The sequence below is a fragment of the Semicossyphus pulcher genome, unplaced genomic scaffold, assembly GCF_022749685.1.
Source record: "Semicossyphus pulcher isolate SPU_LCO1_2020_fin unplaced genomic scaffold, fSemPul1.0.p SCAF_11, whole genome shotgun sequence".
NCBI classification, from domain to species: domain Eukaryota; kingdom Metazoa; phylum Chordata; class Actinopteri; order Labriformes; family Labridae; genus Semicossyphus; species Semicossyphus pulcher.
This window is the reverse complement of record NW_027211615.1, coordinates 13,817,414-13,842,203: the sequence shown is the minus strand read 5'-3', so window position 1 is coordinate 13,842,203 and position 24,790 is coordinate 13,817,414. Positions and strand designations below refer to the sequence as shown.

At 40.6% G+C, this 24,790-nt stretch overlaps 1 protein-coding gene across 3 annotated transcripts; it reads right to left on the bottom strand.

Annotated features, from left to right (window-relative positions):
* Nucleotides 1-1,582: 1,582 nt before the first annotated feature.
* Nucleotides 1,583-21,288, bottom strand: ylpm1 (YLP motif containing 1). 3 transcript variants are annotated; one of them, XM_069684737.1, is made up of 23 exons: nt 20,444-21,288; nt 19,652-19,870; nt 19,297-19,326; nt 18,579-18,767; nt 17,837-18,348; nt 14,964-17,585; nt 14,426-14,549; nt 14,016-14,154; nt 13,830-13,919; nt 13,550-13,730; nt 13,426-13,449; nt 13,119-13,309; nt 12,781-12,935; nt 12,622-12,684; nt 11,900-12,019; nt 11,592-11,768; nt 11,419-11,502; nt 11,230-11,313; nt 11,069-11,143; nt 3,420-3,471; nt 2,812-2,933; nt 2,406-2,590; nt 1,583-1,875 (listed from the first exon to the last, which is right to left on the bottom strand). In XM_069684737.1, the coding sequence occupies exons 1-22, from the start codon at nt 21,008-21,010 to the stop codon at nt 2,444-2,446; spliced, it is 5,967 nt and encodes a 1,988-aa protein (XP_069540838.1). In that variant the 5' UTR covers nt 21,011-21,288; the 3' UTR covers nt 1,583-1,875; nt 2,406-2,443. The 3 variants fall into 3 exon arrangements, with proteins under 3 accessions (XP_069540838.1, XP_069540844.1, XP_069540851.1); XM_069684743.1 differs by lacking the exon at nt 13,426-13,449; XM_069684750.1 differs by lacking the exon at nt 19,297-19,326.
* Between the last annotated feature and the right edge of the window lie 3,502 nt (nt 21,289-24,790).

Genomic DNA, 24,790 nt, shown 5'->3' with positions numbered 1-24,790 from the left:
AGCCAGGTGAGGGCCTCAGTAAGCAGGCTGAAATCAGACTGTAGCCAGTGTTCTTGGCACATAGCCTAACATGGGTATTTACATTCTGATGCATAACAGGATTTCAACCAGCTACAAACATCACGGGTCTGTTTGCGCTGTAATATAATGAGCACAGTTTCTTTTATGAATCAGATCTTGATATGAGAAAACAGCAGTTGATAGTATGCTGCAATGACAGCAATAAATGTACCTGAGAGCTCTTGATGTGCATGAGTCCATGCACTGTGGAACTGTGAAGCAAAAGTTACTTCTTCCTTTATACTTTAATATTATCTTGTATATTTTTATCATGATGCTAACAGGTTATAAACACAGAGTGAAGTGGTCTTTTTTCAGTCCTGCAGTCATGCACTTGTAAACCCATTCAAGACTCAAGCAGAAACAAGCAAATACTCATAAACCTGATAAACCTGTTTACCAGCATTCTAACAAATGTCACAGGAGCTCAACAGGTGAAGTCAGATGTATGTATGAGCTGTTAGAATTCACTTATTTATATCTGGCACATTTTCCTTCCATTGATTTGCAATCCTTTACAAATTAGGGATGGGCATTTCAAGAAAAAATACTATTCGATATTCACTAGGAACTGTTCAACTGTTACTGATAGAGATCCAAATCTCACAGCACCAGACCCATTTTGCCGGCACCTGGCACTAATGCTTTCTTCTTCTTCTATTATTTAATGGCAGTTAGCGAACTGCTTTCAGATGCACTATAGCCATCACCTGGGGGTAGTACCGCATTATAACCAGGCGCCAGTAAAAACAATGGGCAAATATATTGTTAACATGAGATTAAAGTCATTTGAACTTTTCCATTATTTGTGAATTACCGTAAACTCCAGAATATAAGTCGCACCGGAATACAAGTCGCAGTCTGTTTTTGGGGGTATCCCAGAGGGAAGGAGATTTTCTATGGCTATTTATTAATAAAACGTGTATTTCAACACTATTTCAATTTATTGTCATTTGAAACACATTCAAAACACACAAATTACAGCCTACCATCTGTTTTCACCCCGTCTAGTTTGCAATCCTGCTAGCTACTGCTGCTGTAGCTAGCGGTAGCTGGCAGCCTACAGTAACGAGGGTGGCGGCTGCAATGGCGATCATGACGGTGCATGTCCGTGACGAAGCGCTAGCAACAATCAAGTTTGTTTTCCTCGCTTAAAACAGCGAGGAAAACACAAATCAGCACTGTAGACGTTGTAGCAGCTTGGACCCGGAAACAGTTTAATGCGGAGATGTGACGTCACCACTTAACAACCGGATAGTGCAATCGTCTGGGTAAAATACCGTTAGACAATAACATACCTCTCTCTGCATTTTATACTGGTATATTGGTCGCACTGCTAAATAGGCCGCAGCCCACTTTTTAGATGAAAAAAAAATCATTAAAAGTGCGTCTTATACACCGCATTTTACGGTAATGACTGTTTGAATATTCGTAATTCATGACCCATCCCAAATACAAATGGGGATTTTTTTTCTGAACAAGCTGAAATGAGAACCCAAGAAAGCCTCCCCGAGTCTTTACATTTTGTGAACTTTATTGTCTTTTTTCAAGTATGCACGGACCAAGAGACAGTGCTACAGGTATACAGTACAGAAAGCATGAAGAATATAAAACAGCAAGAAAAGGCCTACAGGATACATGGCCAGAGGAAGTACAGAATCATAAACTACTAATTTAATAGGAGGACTGCTTAAAAATAAAAAAAGGAAACTATGCTGTGTCCTTATCACTGAAATAATTTGATAATTACTGGCGATGTCACCTCGACGAGTCTCTTATTTCACCGCAGCTTCAGTGTTTTCACATTCTGAACTCCTGCAGAGAGAGAAAGAAATCATTGATCATTTTGATAAATACATGTGTTTCTTTAATTACTACAGTCACGTTATTCTTTCATATATGAACAGATATTCAAGCTTTCTCATAGTTGCCACTTTATATGAAAAAAAAAAATCATTCATCATTTAAGTAAAAATAAGGGCTAGTTTTTAATTATTCAAAGTACTTCTTTCACTATTCAAACATTTTTAAAGAAACATCAGGAGTCCATCAAACAAAAAATTGAGCAAAATATTTGTTTCATTATAAACTTCTTTTCATTTGCTGGATTAAAGAAACTATTGAAACCTTTAACAGATTTTCAGTGGAGGACACGTAATAAGAAAAAGTCTCAAACATGTCCTCATGAAGTAAATTACTGAGAACATATTTCAATATAAGAAACTGGAGACTTTTCACCATATGTATTTTCTGTATTTTAACAGATTTCTCTTCTAACTTTTCACTGCCATCATTAAACATCTACAGCCTTCCTAACTACATATTGTAAAAGTTCAAATACGTACCTTCCAGTGGAGGGAAAAGGGGGCAAAAGATTATCTTCTTAGAAATACTTGGTTCGGTTAAGAGCTCTTTGTGCCAGCTGGCCGCTCTCGTCCGTTATTCTCTCCCAGTCCGTTTGACCCACCACAAAGCCGATAGCGCGCTTACGATCTGCTTCCTTCTGCTCTTCAAGATCAGCCCATCGAACCTAAACGAGGAGAACAACCAGGGGGAGGGCGTTATGACCAGGAAGTGGGAGTGTAAATAATAAAACAAGGGAAGCATTATATATTATATAAAACTTGCTCATGTATAAACTGAAGCAAATCCTGGAGTACCTGCATTTTTGACATTCAGTACCGTAACATCATCCTGCTGGGAAGCAAATACAGTTATAGGTGAGCTCTGCAGCGCAGCGTGTTAATTTACCCTTTTCTTTCCTGGTTCGGACATGCGTGTGGCATAATCGTCTGGCAGCTGAAGGAAGTGATCCATGCCTGCCATGTCTTCACGTTTCCTCTTCCCGCTGCTCCCCAGGCCATCCAATTTATCTGTAGAGAAGGAAAATTGCTGTCCAGGTTAGCTTTGTCGCCCCATATTGACTTAAACCTCATCACCCTAAAATCTATTTAATCTATTCAAGTCAGGCTCAAGACCTCCCATTTATTGGCCTTGTGTGCAAAACCATATCTTTTTATTCCCTCAGTACATTCAGTCTTTCACTGTTCGAAGACATGTGAAAGCTGTTGGGTCAAAAATGTGAGTGTAACATCATCAAAGGCAGAGTGGTTTACAAAAAGCTCCATTCATTGGGCTGTATGTGCTGCAAAGAGTTCTAGGCAGAGCCTGGCGTGCCTGCGACCAGCAGGACACACGCCAGGATTGTCATTTCGTCAGACAAGGACGCCATTCAGTGCTCAAATTCAACATGACTTTTCTAATGAAATCAAACAAGGGACTTTAACATTACATTATAATGTTACAGAGACAAAGCTTGGTTAGACATAAAATAAAGACCAATGAAAAGGAATACCTACCCAGTTTAGCCTCAGACGTGTCCATCTCCCATTTGCTTTTTGGAATGTAGCCCTATGTTATAGAAAGAAACACTTCAAGGGTTAAACATACAGGGGTAAGAGGGGGAGAGAGGGGCGCAGGGTTGGCTGAAAAGAGAGCACACTGATTTATCAAAGAACGAGAACAAAGACATCTGAAGGATGAGACTGCATGAGGACTAATCTAATGTTTCACTGGCATGCAAATACTTGATCTTCAAGGTTTAGAGACACGAGTGTGTTCAGACTAAGTCTGTTTTTGTCTACATGCAAAACAAAAATAGTGAACTTCCGGCTGTGCTCTGCTTTGGAGAACACAAATTAAGTGCCAATGTGCAAAGTTTATCAAGCAAACCTCTTACATCGGAATAAAAAAGCAGCTCAATCTCCAGTGATTCATGAGGGCGTCTCTGCTTGAACTAAAGATAATGTGATCAACATATTTTGAATTTCAAAGGACAACGCCCTTTAAACCAAATATCATAGTGAACTTAAAATGTAACCACTGATGGCCTACAGCAAACAGTGCACTGTTCAGACAAAGCATCACTTCTTCGTAACCAACCGTCGGCTGTTAAATTACTGGCTCACCAACAGCAAATAGCTGACAGCACCAGCCAGTTTCTACTGCTATCTTCTCACACATGTATAACTTTGCTCTTATTGGAGCTCCATGGAAATTTTGACAAGAAACCAATTACACAAAATTATGTTTTTTTAGGCACTAACAATACATTGAAATTAAATGTATTACATTAACAGCATGCAGGATAGTTTTATCAACGTCTTATTCAGAGCATCACTTTTAGACTGCACCTTTTATTCTAGTTGAGATGTTATCCAATTAATGTCCTAACCATTATATTGGTAATAGTTATATCATTACAATTATATTAAGTTATTATACTTATATATAACTAATATATATGTTGTTGACTATTTTATGCCTAATAATCAACAATCAAATCAAACTACCTGAGCTAGTCACATTGAAAGGAACAGTGAGTGTTATATGAGTATACTAACATGTGATAGTAGTGCCATTCAACTAGAGATATCTCTTCTTTGATAATTTATATATTTTCTACAATTTAAGTTGCGCTGGGTTTATTACTTTTTCACCTTTGACATGTTAAACACATTGAGCAAAATATATGTATTTGTTATTTTGGATGCCTTTTCATTTTATACAAAACTTTAAGCTCATTTGGGAACTTTTGGTTTATGTCAATTTTGGCGCCCCCTGTGGACAACGCCACACCTATTATTGCTTTGCCGATTTTGTCCTGTCCAAGCTTTTGTTTTTTTAACAAAAAATCTCATCCTGCTTTCTTTAAAGGGATAGTTTGTTTAATTTGAAGTGGGGTTGTATAAGGTACTTATCAATAGTAAGTGCACTACATACAACAGATAACAGTCAGCATGACCCCTGTTAGGAGAAGCCGGCCCGAGTTTCTACACGGACGTTAAGCGAAGCACTGCTGCAGATGGGGTCACTTTGAAAAGAGTCCTACATATAAACAAACGTTTCACCTAAAGTGTATGCTGTATATAAATGTTTTGTCACTGCTTCACATTGACGTCAGAAAGCCCCTTCCCTCTGCACTGTGGCCCTGTATACCTACACATGCAGCGCACAGTAACAGCTGTTTGGGTCAGCGGTAAAAGAGACAGCAAACAAAAGAATATACAATATTATGGAAACAGCAGAGTCCTGTTCACGGTGGGGACTACAGGACATTGTTTTCCTACACATGTCGTGAAGTGTATTATACTCTTTAGCTCCGCTCAATGTTAACATCAACATCAGTGCTCAGTTAACTTCAGCTGGCTTCTCCTAACAGGAGCCGTGCTGACTGTTATCTAGCATGCGTAGCACACTTACTATTGATAAGTACCCCAAACGACCCGACTTCAAACAAACCGAACTATCCCTTTAAGTGAAACACCTGTGTTGGAGGATGTTGTGCGTGCTGGAGAGTTAGAGACGACATGTTTATATTTGCTGTATAAAAAGTTAATATCTCACAAAGATTCTCTTTTCGTTGGCGACATCTTTGGCCATGCGCGGTAACTGCAGGCGTCTCTTTGGACCTCGCTTACTTGTTTGCACTTGACGTAAAAGTTCTGTCTTCTGTAGTCATCGATCTTTTTTATTTGTTTGGCCCGTGCAAATGTTTACAAACAACTCAGAGGATTAACGTTGCTTATGATATTTCCCAGAAAAGACTACTGCAAATATAAGGGCTTTAATACGCTGAAATATCCTCAATAACCATTTTGTTAAGTTATTCAATAAAAGATAGTAACTTAACAGACATTTACTGAAAATCTTTTAGATTTCAAGTTTACAGCCCACCCTGAAATGTTTTTTAAAAATGTAATAATTACAAGAACAACAGAATACAAGAACTTGCTCTGTTATTTGTGAAAACCCACACATGGGCTGAAAAACAAAAATAACAAAGAAACACTGCTGAACTTCCGGCAGCCATCTGCTCAGGTTTTATCCGTTTCAGGCACTCTGGAGTCCAGAGTTTAACGTACAGACAGAAGCTTGATGATTAAGATGAAGAAAAGAAGCAACCTGTTGCTTTCAAAGACATGTACTGCCTTTTGCTTTTACATTCTGTGTAAACTTGACAGTAAAGCACTTCACAGTGTGCTGCTGTACAACACTGCAACACTGTTAGATGTGGTCACAGGTATAACTGATGATATCCATCAATGGTGTTGGGTTTGGTGTGAGCTAAAATGAACTGTAGAAATAATAGCAGATTGATGGTGCTTCAGCAAAACAAAAGTATGTAACAAGAAAAACATTTAGATGTTTTTGTTTTTCAATACACAATCATCTGATTATTGATTAAAGACATGAAGTAACATTTTATATAGTGTTATTTTTAGCTCCATTCAAATGTTTTGAAGCAAATCAGCACAAAGTCAGCTTAATTGCTTGAGCAAAATAGTGCCCTTCCCCATCTTCATATAAAGGTTGGCACTATTATGTTGCTAGGGACATCAAACATACACAGCTGGTTAGTTAAAGTTTATCATGACCGCTGCCACGTAATATAGTTGTTCTGGAGATCAGAGTGACATGTTAGTTCTAAACATGATTCTGTTATACTTTAAAATAAATGTTCCTTTCTGCAAACAAGGAATATTTATTTAGTATTTACACATTTTGTATAATAGTGTGAAAGCAGTGATAATTGCAGTAAAGAAATTTTAGGACTATTTATAATCACTGGATTCAAGAGCTACCTAAACAACGAAGCTGAAATTCGCTCCAAGTATAGTAATATAATAATAATAATATAATAATAATAATAATAATATAGTAATTTCCTTCTGGATTAATACATTTCTGTCTTATCTTATGTAAGGTTATATTAATGATTGTATGCCCCTGTCTGATGTCTTCCTTTCTTTTGCTGTAAATGTTTCATGAAAGAAGTGTCAGGAAAAATGTACAACAAAAGATGACATCAACACTTTATAATTTCAATTCAATTATACTCTATTCAATGTATGCGTTTTTAAATAAAATAATCACTTTAGGAAAAAAGCATGTCTAGGTGCCTGATTCAGTTTTGCATGAAGCATTTCATTAATAATTGAAATTATTATCATATTATTTCAAACCTTTACACATTTAAACGGCATCTGAAATAAAACGTGGCAGACATCAAAGTCTCGCCCATTTTGATTCATGTGCAGGTGCAAAATTCAGCAGTTTGAACAGATAGTGTTTGAACGTGAGGATGGGCGTGATTTCAGCCTCTGACTGTACAATCAATGTGAAATAGTAACTTTGCAGAAGACACACATGCTCTGTATAGAACTGCAGGTTCTCGCAACTCGCTGAATGTAACAATGATCGAAGCAGCTTCACATTTTCTTTTACAGGCCTGAGAAACACTTTGTTTCCTGAAAGTCTTAGCGAACACTAAGGGCCTGATCAGACAGAACGCCGTTGTTAAGGCAACCACTAGATCAATAGCAGTCATTAACCTAACTGCTATATTGTAAACTGACAGAAGGCCCGCCTCGCCATTCATCCGATTGGACGATGAGAAACGGCCATGACGTCGGCCGCTTTTCTGCTTTGAGTTGAAGTTTTTTCAACTCGAGGCGCTAGGAGAGTTTCCTCAAAAACTCGAGGTGCGCAGAGCGGAAAAACACAGGGCACACAAAGCAGCACGCAAAAAGCTTCCCTCTCATTGAAAACAACTACAAAAAGCCGCCCTCAGCGGTTAAAACGCGTTCTGTCTGATCGGGCCCTGACACTGCTAATGAACACATCCTAAACATTACTGTAAAAGTTTATTTCATTTTTTTGACATATTTTCATCATTGTAGTTGATCAACGAAGGATCATCCTCAAACAGGAACTCCTCAACTAAAACCATGACTGAGTGGTGTCAAATAACCAACAATAAACTGATTTTGTTTCACTTCCTATTCCTTAAATACATTGGACATTTTAAACTGTCTGAACATTCTGAGCATAGTATGTGTGTTCACTGAGCATACCTACGAGAGTACACTTATAATCCACCGAGAGGTTCCAAATTTATATCAAAAAAATGGATTTTTATAAACATTTTGTTTGGACACGTTATAGACAAAGTTGGCTAATGAAATGTGATGTCCAAATGAAGTGGGTATTGTTTATAAAATATTTATATGCTGTTACAATTATTATCATCAGTCTTTTATCATTACTATGCCATTCTTGCTAATATTACACATTTTTACCATTATTATTGACATTGTAAACATTCGTCTGTATTATCTGTTGTTGTTGCAACAAGAACAGTTGTTGTTGTTACAGCGACAACATGTCGTATGTAGTATGTTGTTGTCGCTCTGTTTGTTTGTCTCTATCCTGTATCCCTCTCTATCCCACTTTCCATCCATCCAGTCGAGGCAGATGGCTGATCAATACGAGTCTGGTTCTGCTCGAGGTTTCTGCCTGTTCAAAGGAAGTCTTTCTGCCAGTGTCAAATGTTGCTAAGTACTGCTCATGGTGGATTCATGTTGGGTCTCACTCTAAAGAGAGAGAGAGTACGGTCTAGACCTGCTCTTTTTGTAACGTGTCTTGAGATAACTTTGGTGATGATAAAAATTGATTGATTGATGAATGATAAACATAGCAGACGTGAAAGTCCAGAGCTTCAGTGTGTGATTTTCAAGTAGCAACAGTCCACAAAGCAATCTCTCTGAGTAGAGCATTTTCATGTGCAAGTGTATATTCACTGGTGCTGTACAGGATTACCAGATTCATGGTGTCACAGGAAGAATCTGTTTGTATTTCACAAGAGCAAAAGCATGTCAAATATTGGAAAAATAAGTAAATAAGATGGTATTGTGGTATGAAGATAAAAGGCAATGCTAATTTTTTTTTTACTGCATATACAGCTTGTTGAAAAGTTTGGTGCCTCAGACATTTAAGGATGTGAAGGATCTCATGTTTGCAATTCTGCAAAACGGTTTCATACATGGACACTTTTTCAAGCTGCTCAAGCAAATCAATGAGTTACTATGAAACATCAATGGTTGGTGCTTTTACATGAGTCATTAGTCACGATAATTTAGGCCTGGATATGCAAGCATTTAATGATGTCATCCGAGACATCCATTACTACTATCTCTGCATGTGATTTGCAATAAACTACCCCAGATTTAATGCCGCTCACACATTAATTAAACTACATCAATAACCTCTGCCCCTCTGTGTAGAAAAAAACGGTTTTGTATAAAATAAAGTTAGAAGGAGTTAGGACAAGCACACACAAAAGAATTACAATGTTGGACAAACACCTACACAATGAGCTAAAGGTAGGTTCATCACTACAGGTGACCCCTTTGTCACACTTAGCTTCCATTGTCATTGATAATTAAAATACATTTTAGCCCTTTCAAGGGGAAGTGGATTTCTTTCTTTTTTAAGTTGTGTTACGCTTCTGCTTTCTTTTCCCTCAGGTGGCTTGATTGCTGTTGGCCCTGCCCCTCCTATATAAGGGAGGCGGGAGCAGGAGCTGAGTCTCTCTCCCTGATCCTGCAAGCCTGCAGACTTCCTCACTCCTTTTGTTCTTTTTTTGGCGGGACCTCCAGACTCCCATAGTTTTGGTATTTATCACAGCATTGTTTCTTCGTAAATAAAAACTCCTTATCTTTTTGAAACTTGTACTCGGTTATGGTGTCCTTCTTCATGTGTTACTGGACACATGGTGAGCCAAACATTTCCTTTGTTGTGGCCGTAACAGTTGCCTAATATTGAGGGAATGTCATGAAAATGAGCTCACCTATCACAATCTTATACCAAAGAACGCTCGTGTTTCGGATTTTATGTGCGAATGTAAACATTTTCTTTCATATCAAAGTAATATTATCCTCATCGTTGTAAAATGTATTTGGCTGAAATTAGGGATGAAACAGTTACCAGTTTCAAGGCGAACCACGGTGAAATTCCGGACGTTTAGTGCTACTGTGTTAAATTTTAATATCCTTAAAACTGTGTTTGATTAGGGCGCTTTGATATACTCACGGTAAATACTATCCAGCGTCTCCCAGGTGCAAGCGCAGCATGCAATGTGGGTTTGTTTACACTGACAACACGGCGGAAGGCAGCGACAGCGCACCGGCAGAGGAGAGAAGCAAAACGTTTTGCTTTTACTCGTCTTGCTGCTGTATGCATCGTGTATCTGCTGTACACATTTGATGGTTCTCATATGTTTACACAATATTTCTAAAGTTAAGTTATTATTTCAGTGTTTATTTAGTGCTGTTATTGTTTGTTATTCTTGTGTGGTTTTCAAAATAAAACTTGGTTAAAAGATTTCAGTGTGTGTATAAGTGCGCTTTGAACATTTTCAGCACATTTTTTACAATAATTGTGATAATACTGATAACCACAATCATTTTGGTCACTGTAATCATGATGTGACACTTTCGCACCGTAGCTGAAATATATTAGTCATTAATGTGCAAATTAAAATTTTGCATGAACCATAAATTAGATTTAAAATAATTATCAAATAAAATAAAATTGTTATAAATAACATTGTGAGGTTTTTGTTCAATACCAAATTTTGTTGGTAAAAATCTCTATAATGAGCCTCAAAATTCACAATGAGACAGACTGAGGTTTGGGAACGCTTTTCCTCGTGGTGGTGCTTTAGCTTTCATGTCATTTAAAATTGATGTGAAGATAAAAACTGTTTCAAATTCAAGTGTGTAAAAATGAAATCTAAGCAAACACTTGGAAAGTCACAACTGCTCCTTCAAGGATGGACTGCAGCTAAAACTTTATGTCAGGATTATGACTGAGATAGTATTCTGACTTCTTCTGTCATACTGCCTGATATTTTCTCTGCTCTGCTCCTCTTTACAAACCTGACATAAATAATACAACTAAAAAGATTAACCTAATCATTTCCAATAATTACACCTATTTTGTCCAGTTTTATCTGTTTCAACTCACCTGCTCAACCAAACAAAGCCATATATGACTAAAGCTAATTATGAATTACTGCATTCATCTAATGTGGCAGATGGGAAGAAAATAAGTGGAGATGATTCTGAAGCTATGTGGCTATAACATAAAGCTTTTCATGTCCTACCAGATCACCCTCTTCTTCCTCCTCTCTCTTGGGTTCCTTGGGCTCGTCGTCTGGATTGAAGTCTTCCATTTCAACCTATAAAACACAAGCATGTCAGTGTAGCTCAGTTGCTGATAAGGGGCTCTAATAATATGAGAACCGTCAAGTCTTGAAGACCTCACCTCCTCTATAGCAGCATCCTGCAGCAGGGACCGGACATCGAGGCGCACCATATGTCGAGGTGAAGGCTCCCAGTTGTTTGACATCTGTGAGTAGAATGCTACATTAAGACGTGTATGCTATATATATGAGGTAAAGCGAACGTTACTTTTACTGCAAATCAGCCTGAGGCTGTCTGGACTTTTACAAACCTTCATAATATCCTTAAGCGTGCGCCCATGGACGTTTCTCTTCGCACAGGTCTGAGTGTCTGCGGTGATTTCAGCCAGGTACACCTGGAAATAAGAAAAACAAACTCTCTTTAGTCTCACTCTCTCTTGCCAAAAGGAGAAACTGTTTCAAACACATTATGAAAACAATTCACCTCAAAGCCTTTTGTTTTGGCTGCGCTCCAGAACTGATCAAAATGTTTCACCCTGTCATTTATAGTGTCTAAAATGATGAAGGGGAAAAAGCCGTCATCCAGAGTTTTCTTAAATGTTTTAAGCATGCTGCTCCGGTACGTGTCCTCCATCTCTGGTTCGTACTCGTACTCCAGAATCTGAAACACAGTTTTTTGTATTAGATTACTTATTATAACAATCTTTGTGTTGGTGCTGTTGACTGATGCTGAATTAGATTAACAATTTAATTGATTGGAACCACTTTGATACGGTAGCAGTTGAGACTGACCTTGTTTTTGACCCTCTTCCCTGTGTCCGGATCTTTCTGAACCTTCTCCACCTCCGTCATGAAATAGTCGTCCAGAACAAGAACTCGTGGAGGTGCACCGCCACAATCGACTTCCTTATCCTGAATAATGTCAGCAAAATTGAAGAGAAAAGTTATCAAATATTCACATTGATTTACTTCAAAATTGAATATTTTTTAGGTAAAAACATAGTTAGAAAATAGAAACGGAAACAACACCCAAAGTTATATTACATTCAAGTGATAATCTTTAAGATTTTCATGTTAATGAATGTCTGTTAAGTCACTATCTATCGCCTGATGAGGCAACACAACGGTGATTGGCCCACTGATGAAAGTCTTTGCATTTGCAGTATATTTAATTATTATGGACTGGGTGTCACAAGCGGCAGCCAGTTAGTCGGAGCTAAGCAGCTGCTTTTCCAATCTCTGCAAGTGTTGCGAGTAAACAGTAATCTACTATGGCTGAACAAACAAAGAAAAGATCGATGACTACAGATACAACTTCAAAAATAAGAGAGAGAAAGAAAGAAAGAAAAAGAAACAAACTCGACGCTCAGATGAAGGCAAACTGTCTAAAAAGGAAAGCGACCGTCAGAGAAGAAAATCAAGAGTTACAACCGGAGCCAACCGTGGACGTCACACATGCAACACTGTTCTTCAAGATTATAACTTTAAATTACATTTTATCATGATCCACTCACCCGTATGAGCTTTGCAACATGGCTTTTTCCACTTCCTGGAAGCCCTCTCATGATGATTACAATCTGTTAAAATATATCACTCTAATTAGCATTCAATACTAGACAATTAAAAATGTGAATTTTACATTAAAAAAGAAACACTTCAGCAGTATCTAGTACCCTTTCAGGCCGTGATGATCTGCCCGGTGGTTTGAGGATATCATCAATGTTCTTGATTTCTGGCTTCTTCTCGACCCGTGGAGGTGGCTGAGCCGGGGGTGGGAGGGCTGGTGCAGCGGGAGGCCCTCTGTCCTCTGGATAACTTCTTCTGTCCACTGCATGATATCATTTGCGTTGTAAGTATTTCTCAAAACAGCATTATTTGTTTTTGATTATAGATTTAATCTACTGGTAAGAGGTTGTTTTTCAAACACATCCTCTTTAATTTAGAAATAAACTTTACCAAACGCTGAAGTATTAGAATGCACGTCTGTTAATAGGTGTGAGATTGAACATACCGTAAGGTGAGGAGCTATGACTGTAACGCTCAGGCCCACTGCGGTCAAGTCCAGTTCGTTCATACGAAGGCCTATCATAGCTGGGCCTTCCATAATGATCATCTCGATCCCGACTGTCACTGCGTTCCCTCTCTCGTATATCCCGCTCTCTCTCCCTGTATCCCGAGCGTAAAGCAGGTGCCAGTGGAGATCTAAACAAAGGGAGGAGAATAATTAAGTTTCCTTTTTTCCCCACCAGATTTTCTTTTTGTCAAACTGACACACACTGATGACTCATCACAATGCATGGCACAATGTGATTTAGTACCTTTCATCAACCATGGACTGTGTGCTTGAATCGAAAACAGACAAATAGAAAGAAATATTACATACATACGGAAGCAGTGCAATTCCCAAAAGTCAGGGAGCAACCGAGAAAACGTGCGACTTACCTTTCATCTCTCTCTCTCGGAGGATAGCGCTCCCTCTCAAATCTCTCTCTTTCATATTCAGGTGGCAGCTTTTCTCGGTATAATTCCCTCTCCCTGCTGTAATCCCGGCGCTCCATGTAAGGGTCGGATCGTCTGTCATAATACGGGTCTCTGCCGTAAGGATCTCTGGGACCAAGAGGTTCTAGGAGAATTAAATAGTCCATCAGTGAACAATGGTTAAAAGGCTAAAGCTAGTTCTATTTGAGAAGACAAAAATGAGCTTTACAGTAATGAGACTTACCTTTTTCATAGCCCCTGTCCGACGGCACAGGATCAGGCCTCAATATTATCCTCTCACCGTAAGAGATACGCTCAACAGTGGCTCCAGGCTCTGAAACATTGAGATAAAGTCACCAATAAAGCCCGATCACTTTATCTCTCTCACTTATTAAAATTAAATAAACCTGTTCATATGTGCTGCTCATACCATGGCCATGCCCATAATCTACAGTCTTTGGAATCACTTGATGCACAGGTGCAGGAGGGAGAGATGTCTGGTAATTTGTGACAGTAGGCTTGGTATCCCACGACGCAGGGTGAGGTGTCTGTGCAGCAGCAGTCATGCCCTGAAGGTGACATATTTGATATGACAAAGATCGAACAGTTAAATACAAAATAGCAAACATATGTAAAACAGAATTAGTGAAATTTATGGTGACTAAAAGTCTACAAGTCTTCCTAGCATCCTGTATTTATTCTACATAATATTTCTTAGATGCCACATGCCATATCATGGAAATGGTATAATCTTGACCTTGTCATTCTTACACCAATGCACTCTTACTAATTGGGTTAGTATGTGGGTAAGTATTTTAAGTGTATGAAGACATGAATTACCTTTAAAACATTCCTGACATCTGCTGGGATCTCCAAACCGAGAAGACCAGCAGGAAGCTCAGGCATGATGTCAGAGGGTGCAGGCTGAGGTTCAGTACCCGTCGTCTTCACTTCCTGCAATTCTCTGTGAACCCAAAAGCATAGAAAATTAAGGTCACCTGAAGATTCCCAAATGTACACCTACATATACTGCCTACAACGACTGGTTATCGTTGAGCCCACAGTCAATGCACCAATCTAATACCACAATTTATTACCGCCCCCTCCCCTTTAAAAACGGTTTCGTTATCATGTGACTATAAACAACAACAGTGCAGTGCTAACGGGGAGTGTAATGTTAGCGAAGCTTGCAAAATGTCAGCAATCTTTGGTTTTCTATCAATAACATGTATATATATATTTCACAATGGTATCCGCCTTTACTCAAGTCAATGTACCACAATCAGTATCGTATATGGTACTATTGGAACATCTCTACAAGAGATAATACAAAAAACAATTAAAATATATTCGTCAGTGATGAAAGTGTACAACTTACCTTATAAGTTTAAGCTCTTGAGCCGCTTTCAAGATGATCTCATGCTGACGCTGGGAAAGTGCAAGTACATTTGCTCCGCTTGATCCTTGTGCCGCTGGATCAGCTGAGCTCTCTGGCAAGTTTGTGACAGGTGCAGCAGGAGGTAAAGGTGGAGGTCTGTCCAAAAGAGGGTCGTCCCTGTGATCTTCATAGCGAGGTCTGCGATCTTCATAGTCAGCAGGATACCCCCTATCTGGCGGTGGACGCCTTGTGGCCCTATCCCATTCTGGAGGTGGTGGTGGTGGTGGGTATGGTGGCTCATCCCTGTATTCACGGATTCTAAGCTCTCCTCTTCCCCTGTCATGCTCATCATAGGGAAGCGGGGGACCTCTTTCTCTTTCTCTTTCCTCCAGCCAATGGCTGTCTCTGTAGGGCTCTGGTGGTGGCTTGCGAGGGGAATAGTCTCTTTCAGGAGGAGGACGCTCTCTGTCCCACTCAGACTCATAGTACTTGGCCTCATGCCGAAAGTCATCTGGGGGATAGTCTGTTGGAGGCCGCCAGCGATACCCTTCTTCTCCATGACCATAATCCTCAACGTAACCTTCTTTATATCCCTCTTCATATTCCTTGTGTGCTGGACCTGGTCGCCACATGCCTCTAGCCATCCCTCGACCCATCGGTCTTCTCCTTATTCCTCCCAAATCTACCTCATGAGGAGGCATAGGAAGGCCTCTGCCATGTGGAGGTTCTCGCCCTATTTCTCTCTCCATTCCTTCATCATACAATGGCTCCTCTATAGAATCCAACATTTCATGAGGAGGTGGTGGCGGCATGCGACGCCTGCCTCTTCCTGCATCAGGATGCATAGGATGGCCATGAGGGTCTTGTCCATGGAACATCCCTGCTGGATCCATTTCTGTATCATCAGCCTCCATATCATAGCCTAATGGATCTTGATCCATTGGCCCATGTCCTGGGTGAGGGGGGCGCCCCCGTCCTGGGTGCATGAAGCCAGGATGACCACGCGGGGGACGACCCCGGCCAGGTGGAAATGGTGGTCTCATGCCTCTCATTGGGGGTCTCATTTCTTCCCAGTAAGGATCCCCTCCCTCTAAGTACTCTGCTGACTCAGGGTCTTCCCAGTGCCTGTCCATTGGTTCTCCTCTTCCCATAGGCGGCCCTCCTCTTCCCATGGGTGGTCCTCCTCTTCCCATGGGGGGACCTCCTCTTCCCATGGGGGGACCTCCTCTCCCCATGGGGGGACCTCCCCTCCCCATTGGTGGACCTCCTCGACCCATAGGTGGACCTCCTCTACCAAAAGGTGGTCCCCCTCTGCCCATAGGTGGACCTCCTCTCCCCATAGGCGGCCCCCCTCTACCCATAGGTGGACCTCCTCTTAACATATGAGGACCACCTCTGCCCATAGGTGGGCCTCCTCTTCCCATATGGGGCCCTCCTCTCATCATTGGGGGCCTCCCTCTTCCCATATGGGGTCCTCCAATTGGCTCCTCATAATACTCTTCCTCTGTTGAGAAGTGATGATCCTCTGGCATCCACATTTCTTCTGGGGGCACCTCTGATTCCCCACCACCATACCCCTCGTATGAAGGATCTTCCCACTGATAGTCCTCCTGCTCTTCTGGCATCTCAAAGTTCTCTTCGGTGGGCATGTAGTCATAGGACATTGTTCCCATATTCTCCCCAAGGGGTTCAGCGTTAGGCCCCCTGAATTCTTCACCACCCCTTTGCCCTCGTCCTCGTCCAGGGAGTGTGGCAGGTCCTGGGGGCTGACCTCTTCCTCTACCAGGGGGAGGCCTTGCAGGATCTGGTGTTGTCTGCATCTGGCCAGAAGCTGGCGGTCCTTGTTGGTTCCCAGGGGGCTTTGGAACAAGTTGGGGTTTGTTGTTTGTCATTGGTCCCTCTGGTTTAAGGGGATTTTTTGTAACAGAAGTATTTTTTGATGCTGCATTAGAAGGAGCAGTTGTGGAAGGTTTGTTGTTGACAGGTTTGGATTTTTCACCATTGTTAGAAGCATTTTTGCCTTCAGGTTCTTCTGTTGTTGTGTTTGTTTGTAATGTCTGTGGAATGGGGTCATTTTGGACAAAAAAGCCCTCAGTTCCGAGCAAGTTGTCATCTGTCATGTCTTCAACATTGGCCTTATTGTCTGTTTCTGATTCACTTTTTTCTTTCTCAGTCTCTTGCTTCCCCGCTGCTTTTCCTAGAGTTTTGGAATCCATACCGATTGGTTGTTTATTGGCTGGTTCTGCCTTAGGTTGCGGACCTTGCTGCTGTTTTTGCTGCGGCATAGGTGGGCGTTCAAAACGAGGCGGGGGGCCAAGGTGCCTCGGGGGCGGTTCAAACCTAGGCTGCTGCCCAAATCGAGGTTGGTCAAATCTTTGGGGACCATCAAAACGTTGCCTTGGTTGGTCAAATCGGGGTGGCCCTTCAAAGCGCTGCCTTGGTTGATCAAATCGAGGGGGGCCATCAAAGCGCTGCTGTGGTTGGTTGAACCTGGGGGGACCGTCAAAATGCTGCTTTGGTTGGTCAAACCTCGGAGGACCATCAAAGCGCTGTTGTGGCTGGTCAAATCTTGGAGGACCATCAAAACCTTGCTGGGGCTGATCAAACCTTGGGTTGTTTCCGCTGAAACCCATTGGGACAGAAATTGTGAGAAAACATTATTATTAAAATAAGCTTTCATTTAAAGACATTCAGTAAAATCTTGACAAAAAAGATATTCAATGTAAACATGAGGTACTGCAAGTTACTTGTATAATGCACCTTAATTCATATTCTCTCAACTGATTCGATAATATTTTCTATTGAAAACCCACTGTTAAAAGTAAAATATTTTTTAAAAACCATCAGAATTGTACAAAATAATCCTTACTGACCGTGGACCTCTTATACTGTTGAAGCTTGGTGGCTGAACATTGGGGGGACCTGGGGGTCTGACTATGCCAGCAGGCCCAGCTCCTCTCACGGGGGGAACAGCAGACGATTCCGAGGGTTGCCCAAAGCCAGTGGGCGCTGGACCTTGAGGTCTGGGACCAACAGTAGCAGGGGAATGTTGCATGCCAGGTGTTACTGACTGCTGCTGCATTTGCATGTCTTGTCCGGGGTACTGGCCGTACTGTCCCATCATCCCACCACTATACTGGTTTGAGGCAAATGGCACCGTGGCAGTGAGAGTGGCCACCCTTTCCTGAAGGTGGGAATTAGTGGCATTCATCTGCTCTTGCCACTGCTTCCATTGGCGCTCATAGTCCTGCAGTTGGTCTTTGTGGGGATAAGTCTTGAACTGTTCGTGCCACAGGACGAAGGAGCAATTCCAGTCTTGGAATAAAGGTGTGAACTGCTGCTGTTGCATTTCATAGTGCCTCAGCTGCATTTCAGCTGACATTGACTGCAACAAAAGACATTAAGGAAAAGATGCAATTTTTGGGGGGTTTAAGTTTATAGTTATATAGGTTAATGTAGAACAGAGAAATCACAAAAATGTTAAAAAATAAACACTAACGGCCACCAAGTAACGGCTGGGTTTGCAGATCTGACTTTTGGTTCCACTAAACAAACTATGCTTCCTTTTCTCCTTTCACTTTTTGTAGCCTTAAAAAAAGACAACCATTGACCTACCTGTAAATTTGCAGGTTGCTGGATCAGCTGCTGATATTGTTCCAGGATCTGCTGAAGCTTTTCGTGTTGTCGCATGAGAGCCTGGTATTGTAAACTGGCTCTTTGCTGCTGCACCTGCTGCCATTGTGCTGCTGCAGCTTGTAGCTGCTTGAGGCGAGCGGCCTCCTCCGGATCTTTTGGGACTTCAGGCTATGAACATAAAAAAGGCAAGATTGACGCAAATTATTTATTTGTAACTCAGTGTTACTGAAGCTGGTTTGTAATGGTAGGGATGAAATGTATTTTTAGATGGAGGCAGGTCACAACTGAAAAGAAACATTCAATATTCAACTTTGGTCCAACAGGCCTGGGTATCAAACCAATCAGCAAAGGAAAGTGTTCAACAATTTGGAATAGATTACTATTCAGTTTGTCACTGATACTGAAAACATTTCTAATGATACCCAGTCCTAGAAGGAAGAAGAGGGTTAAGATAAGTATGTAAGTGCATTACTTTAAATCTAATTTATCGTGGGCATGTGACTTGTTGAACAAATAAAAAAAATGGGGATGGTCATAATCATGATAATCCTCACCAATACAAGGGGTAAGATTAGTTAACGTGCTTGTCTCCAATGATTTTTCACACATTCATGAAATGAAAGGTATCACAAGCACCGGGGTTAAATATCCATGAGCATGATGATAATGATGACTGGACAGTGGGGTTTGGACTTACTGTTTCAGTTAATGTTCCTACATTTTGAATCTGTAAGTTCATGCAAATAATAAAAACAATGCTTAGTTCCACTTATAATTCAATGGAATAAATATCCCAAATCTACACTGTGGAAATGACTCCTAACAATCACAGGTACGTGTGAGTTGCTTGTTGTTATTATTCCTTAATATATCTATGCCAGTAAAGGTAAAGCAGGCAAATAAACATGACACTCATCTATTTCCCTTTACTGTATTTCCCCCGAACACCTATAAACAGGCTTTCACATGAAAAGATTGGTTGAGTTCTCTTTCATCCAAGAAAAGTTTGACTTCCTATTCACACACCTGTGTAGCATTTTAGAAACGCTTACCCGTACTTCCTCAGGAGGTGGAGGTGGTGCTGGGGGTTCCTCTTTTGGAGGAGGTGGAGGTGGTGCACCTTTTGGTGGTTCTGATGGAAGAGGAGGAGGAACCGCTTTACCTGGAGGGAGTGGCGCCACAGGACCCTCTTTCTGATTCTGTTTGGCCTTTTCTTGCTTTAACTTCTGTAGATTTTGAAGATGTTGTTTATACCAAAGTTGCTGTTGATGCTGGGAAAAACAGTTACAAGACTGTCAGACAAAGAATACCAGGAACCCTGTTCTCTTCATCTATCCATACATATATTCCAGTAATGTGCTGCGGTTGAAACATTTCCTGTCATAAACAAAAGTATTTACACATTGCCTTTACAAACCCTGACAGAGGACACATGCTAAAACCTGTTTAGCGATCTCCCGATTACGTTTTTTTGCCCCAGATTCCAGAGTCCTTTCATATAGAGACAGTGATAATTCTGTTGCACAGTTTTTGAATGTTCAAAAGAATAACAACAAAATACTAACCAGGAGGTACATTATTTATTTTTTTAATCTGTAATGTCTTTATTAATGTCATGATTTTCAATGTATGTCAACTTGTTTCTCCACTTCTCTTACTCGTTTGCCATGTGCTGCATGATACAGATTTTCTAACCATAGCCCAGAGACAAGCACTTACAGAACATAAACATATTTAATGACCATAACAAAAGAATTAATAACAATAATATTAACTTTGGTAAAATGGTTGTTTGGTGTTCATCAAAATTATCAAAGTCAAGTGAAAAAGATGACAGAAAGTACCTGCAAAGGTAAAGATTTGTCTTCCTCTGTCATAGATGAATCTTGTTGGTTGGCCTCTTTGAGTTGGGGAGCCCCGGGGTTCTCAGGTGGTTTTACTGCCGGGGGCTCTGGAGGGGGAGGAACCGGTTGGGGCTCGTTGGGGGTGGATTGTGGCGGAGGTGGCGGCGGCTGTGCGTGACCCTGTGGAGGAGCCGCCGGACCAGGAGTTTCCCCTTGTTGAAAGTACGACTGAGCTCCAACACCGCTGTCTGAATGCACCGGTAACGTTGCTTCTGAGTGCCATTGTGACCCTGAAAACCCACCTGTGTGTGCCCCACCGTACGCATTAGCATTGTTTCCGTGGTGTAACACCGACTGGAGCTGTTTCTGGTGCAGCATCTGTAGCTGCTGCATCTGTTGGAGGTGTTGCTCCTGAAGGCTGGTGAACAGTGAGCCGCTGGCTGGGGGCTCGAAGCCGCCGAACCCCGGTGCTTGGCCGGTGAGTCCGCCACCAGGCTGCTTACGGGGCCCAGACCCTCCATAGTTTTGCGACTGGGGTCCACCAAAGTTTCCCCAAGAGGGATACATTGTGAAAAAGCAGGACGGTGTTAACGGCCTTTGTGCTTACATAAAGCCGGGCCCGAGTTACTAATGTAGCTAACAGCTAACGTTCACCTACCATGTACAAAATCGATGGCTACATTTTAAATTCCCGACTAGGCCAGGTCACTTCAAACAAACATTATAAATACCACAAATGTAGTACGAAATGGTTATTTTGGTTAATTTACTAAAATACACCTTTATCCTTGCAGATTATGTTACCAAAACGTTAAAGTTAGTGATATCGTTGAACGGCTGGTGCTACAGTGCACGCACGGCACCAACTGATGACGGAAACACGTCACATCATCCGCTGACCACTTCCGGGGGCCCATTTCTACTCCTTTGCGTTGGCAAATTTATTATTATTATTATTATTATCATTATTATGCCTGTTTATACCATAGACATATGGTTTATTCGGCATTATACGGTTTATACGTTATTTTGTCAATTGAATGTCCAAAAAGCATTGAAATACATGATCAATAAATGGTGATGATTGGTGTACATGTATGCCATGGGAAATAAATATGTAATAATAATGTAAAAATGGACCAAACAAGGCCCATTGGAATGAGATAAAATACATTTTGTGTGTGTGTGTGTGTGTGTGTGTGTGTGTGTGTGTGTGTGTGTGTGTGTGTGAGAGAGAGAGAGAGAGAGAGAGAGAGAGAGAGAGAGAGAGAGAGAGAGAGAAAGTGTGTGTGTGTGTGTGATGATGTCTGACTACAAAGGAAAACAATGAACTCTTGGGTTTTCATTGCTGCTCACTACAATACTCTTAATGATGTTGAGCATGTGACCCTGGGTCTGTGCTTAAACCACAAGAGGGAGACATTTACAAAGACATTTCTACTAGACAAGGTACCACTTAATGTGTCAGGAAGTCTGCATCATATGAAAAAACAACAGTGATTAAATTCATCATAGCAATATAAAAAAAAAAAAATATTCAAGGTATTCTTATAAAATAATTTTAGCTCTAAAAACTGCCAGGCTTCAGAGTGAAGTTTCATGATTTAACAACAAAAATGTATGACAGTAATTTAATAACAATATATTCCATATGGTGTATAAGATGGTATATTGACTACAGTATGAGTGTTTACAGTCTACAGTAGTTTGTCAGAGACTTGGGGACCAACTGTGTGAGTTCAGACTCTGTTTAACAACAAAGAGGCAGGGTGGGTGGGTGGGACGGGGGCGATGTGGGAGGTAAAAGACCAGCGACTTTAGGTTGCCCTTGAGGTCTGATACACATAAGAGTATTTTTTTCTTAAGATCACCAGTAAATCTGTATTAATTTTGACCAGAACCACTTAAAAAGAATCGTTAAAGCGGATTAATCAAGCCCGTCCTGTTTAATGTCTCCCGTTAATTAGTTTGTCAGCAGTGTTTTAATATCGCCTAATGACTTCATATTTCACTGATGACATTAAAGGGGTGTTAAAAGAGGGGAAATGGCCCATTCAGGATTCAGTTCTTTCGCTTAAGACGCCCTCGATGAATAAGACAAGGTCACGGAGGCCTCGCCTTTAGGGAGAGATACATTATCAGGGGATGGTGCTGGGAGAAATCCCATAGAGGAAGCTATCTCCCCTCTAAAACAGCATGACGGGCACAATGTGATACAGTTCTGCCTTAGAACAATACACTGCACAGGGAATTCATGATACAGCTTAAGGCCGCCTCGCTGTATAGGATGGCAGGATAGACCCACAGTGTACAATAATACTGATAGCAGGGAATAATGCCTGAGGCTTTTTGGATGGATAGGACTGATTGTTATACTGTGCATTTGTGTTGTGCATAAATAACAATGACTTAAAGTGTTTTTTTCACTATTTTGATAAGAAATAATTTGAAAACAACTGCCTGATATTTGAAAATGCTTTAGAAGTTAGCTCTTTTCAATCTTCATCAGCACTTTCTGAAGCTTTCTTAGCAAGAACAAAGAAATCAGAAATCGTAAAGTTGTAGCTCACAGTATTGAGGACACTGCATTTTCTCTGTGATGAAAATCCTATGTTAAACAAAATGCTCAATGGAGGCTAATGGATCCCGAACAAGTCCATGCACTGCTTCCAAAATGCTTTGTTTGACAAATCAATTTTCCCATAACCCGGTGAGGAGAAAAGTGATGCGGATTGATCGCCCCCCCTGACTTTGTTTCCAGAATATTGTTTGATGGCTGGATAGATTAATTGGTATGACATTTGAAAGCCTTCTCCTGACTGTCAGCATCCAAGCCTCTCTACGCCAATCGAAGCTCGGTCTAATTGTCTCCTCTATAATACCTCACTTCACAAATTAGAGACGCTGCCTCTATAAACTATTCCCAATGTAAGACCCGAACAACATCACGCTGCTCAATCAGCCGCTGGTTTGAATAGGGGTGATGCCGTGCTGATAAGATAAAGTGCATTAAAGGGCATCACCCAAAGTGCTGCGCAAGCACATCTTCCTCTCTGCACAGTGGATCTGAAATACACAAATAAAATCCAGCAGCTGCTGCAGGTAAATACACCCAGACTCGTTAATCTATAGCAGGTTATACTATCTGAATGGAAGTAGTCTAACATGAATTAGTACAGAACAGGGGAAATCATTTAAACATACAACCTTGAAAATGCTGATTGTGTTGGGAATTAGTTTACTATAAATATTGTGAAGCAATCCACAGTCATCTTTGTAAAGACATCTCGACAGGTCACAGCAGGAGAAATACAGGTGTAAATAAAAAAATGAACAATGGCTGAATTCCATTTAGCTTCTTCAGTTCCAGGGTCCTATGTTGTGCACGCTGGCTTACTGTCACACTGTCATGCTTATTGGGATACTTGATACCAGTTATAGTAAAACATTTTCCCTACAATGTCAAGACTGAACATCTATTAGAATATAGTAGGGGTGAGCTTTAAGGCGAATAGTGTGAGACTCTATGAATCAGCACGTCTGTGATTTTTATGTACTTCTTTTTTTATTGTGAGAAAATGTGAAGAAAAAACAAAATACACGTGGAACACAAACACAATACAACACAAACAAAACATGGAGTTTTAGGACAACACACAACAGCTACAAAAAGATCAGACTTTATCAAAGCAGAAATTAAGCAAACAAGGACACAAAAATAAAACATTTTTATGTACTTTTATGTACAATAAATATTCCCTTAGGGTTTAATAAAGTTTTCTTCGTCTACTGCACATGCTGTGGTAGCAGTCGTAGAATTTATAACCAAAAAAATAGGGTTTTATATATTTTTGGAAACAAAATGATGAAGTGATTTATTTATTTGGCTGGTTTTAACACTATATGAATCCAGATTTCACTTATAAATTATAATCTAAAGTAATAAATCATTAGTTTCACAGAGAAAATATAGAAAGTAGTGACTGTCTAAGACATGTTTTGGGGATCACCATTACTGAATTTCCCTTCCTGCTGATACATGACACAAGAATTTACCACAAACCACACTTAACACTTCATGGGAGTAGATTTTAAAAACTGGAACTAAATAGAAAATCAAAACAGACATTCCCTGGCCTATTTGGAAATACAGACCGGTATTGTTTATATCGCGGTAAACCAAAGTGTATAAGTAAGAGGAGTTTGCTTTCTTTAGAACTGTCTATTTTAGAAACAGTCACAGAGAAAAATGCAGACTTATATACTGTCAAAGGTAGGGTGGTCAAGACTGGAGATGGAACCCGCACTTATGGTATGTGCTAAACTCAGCAACATGAATGTGACATA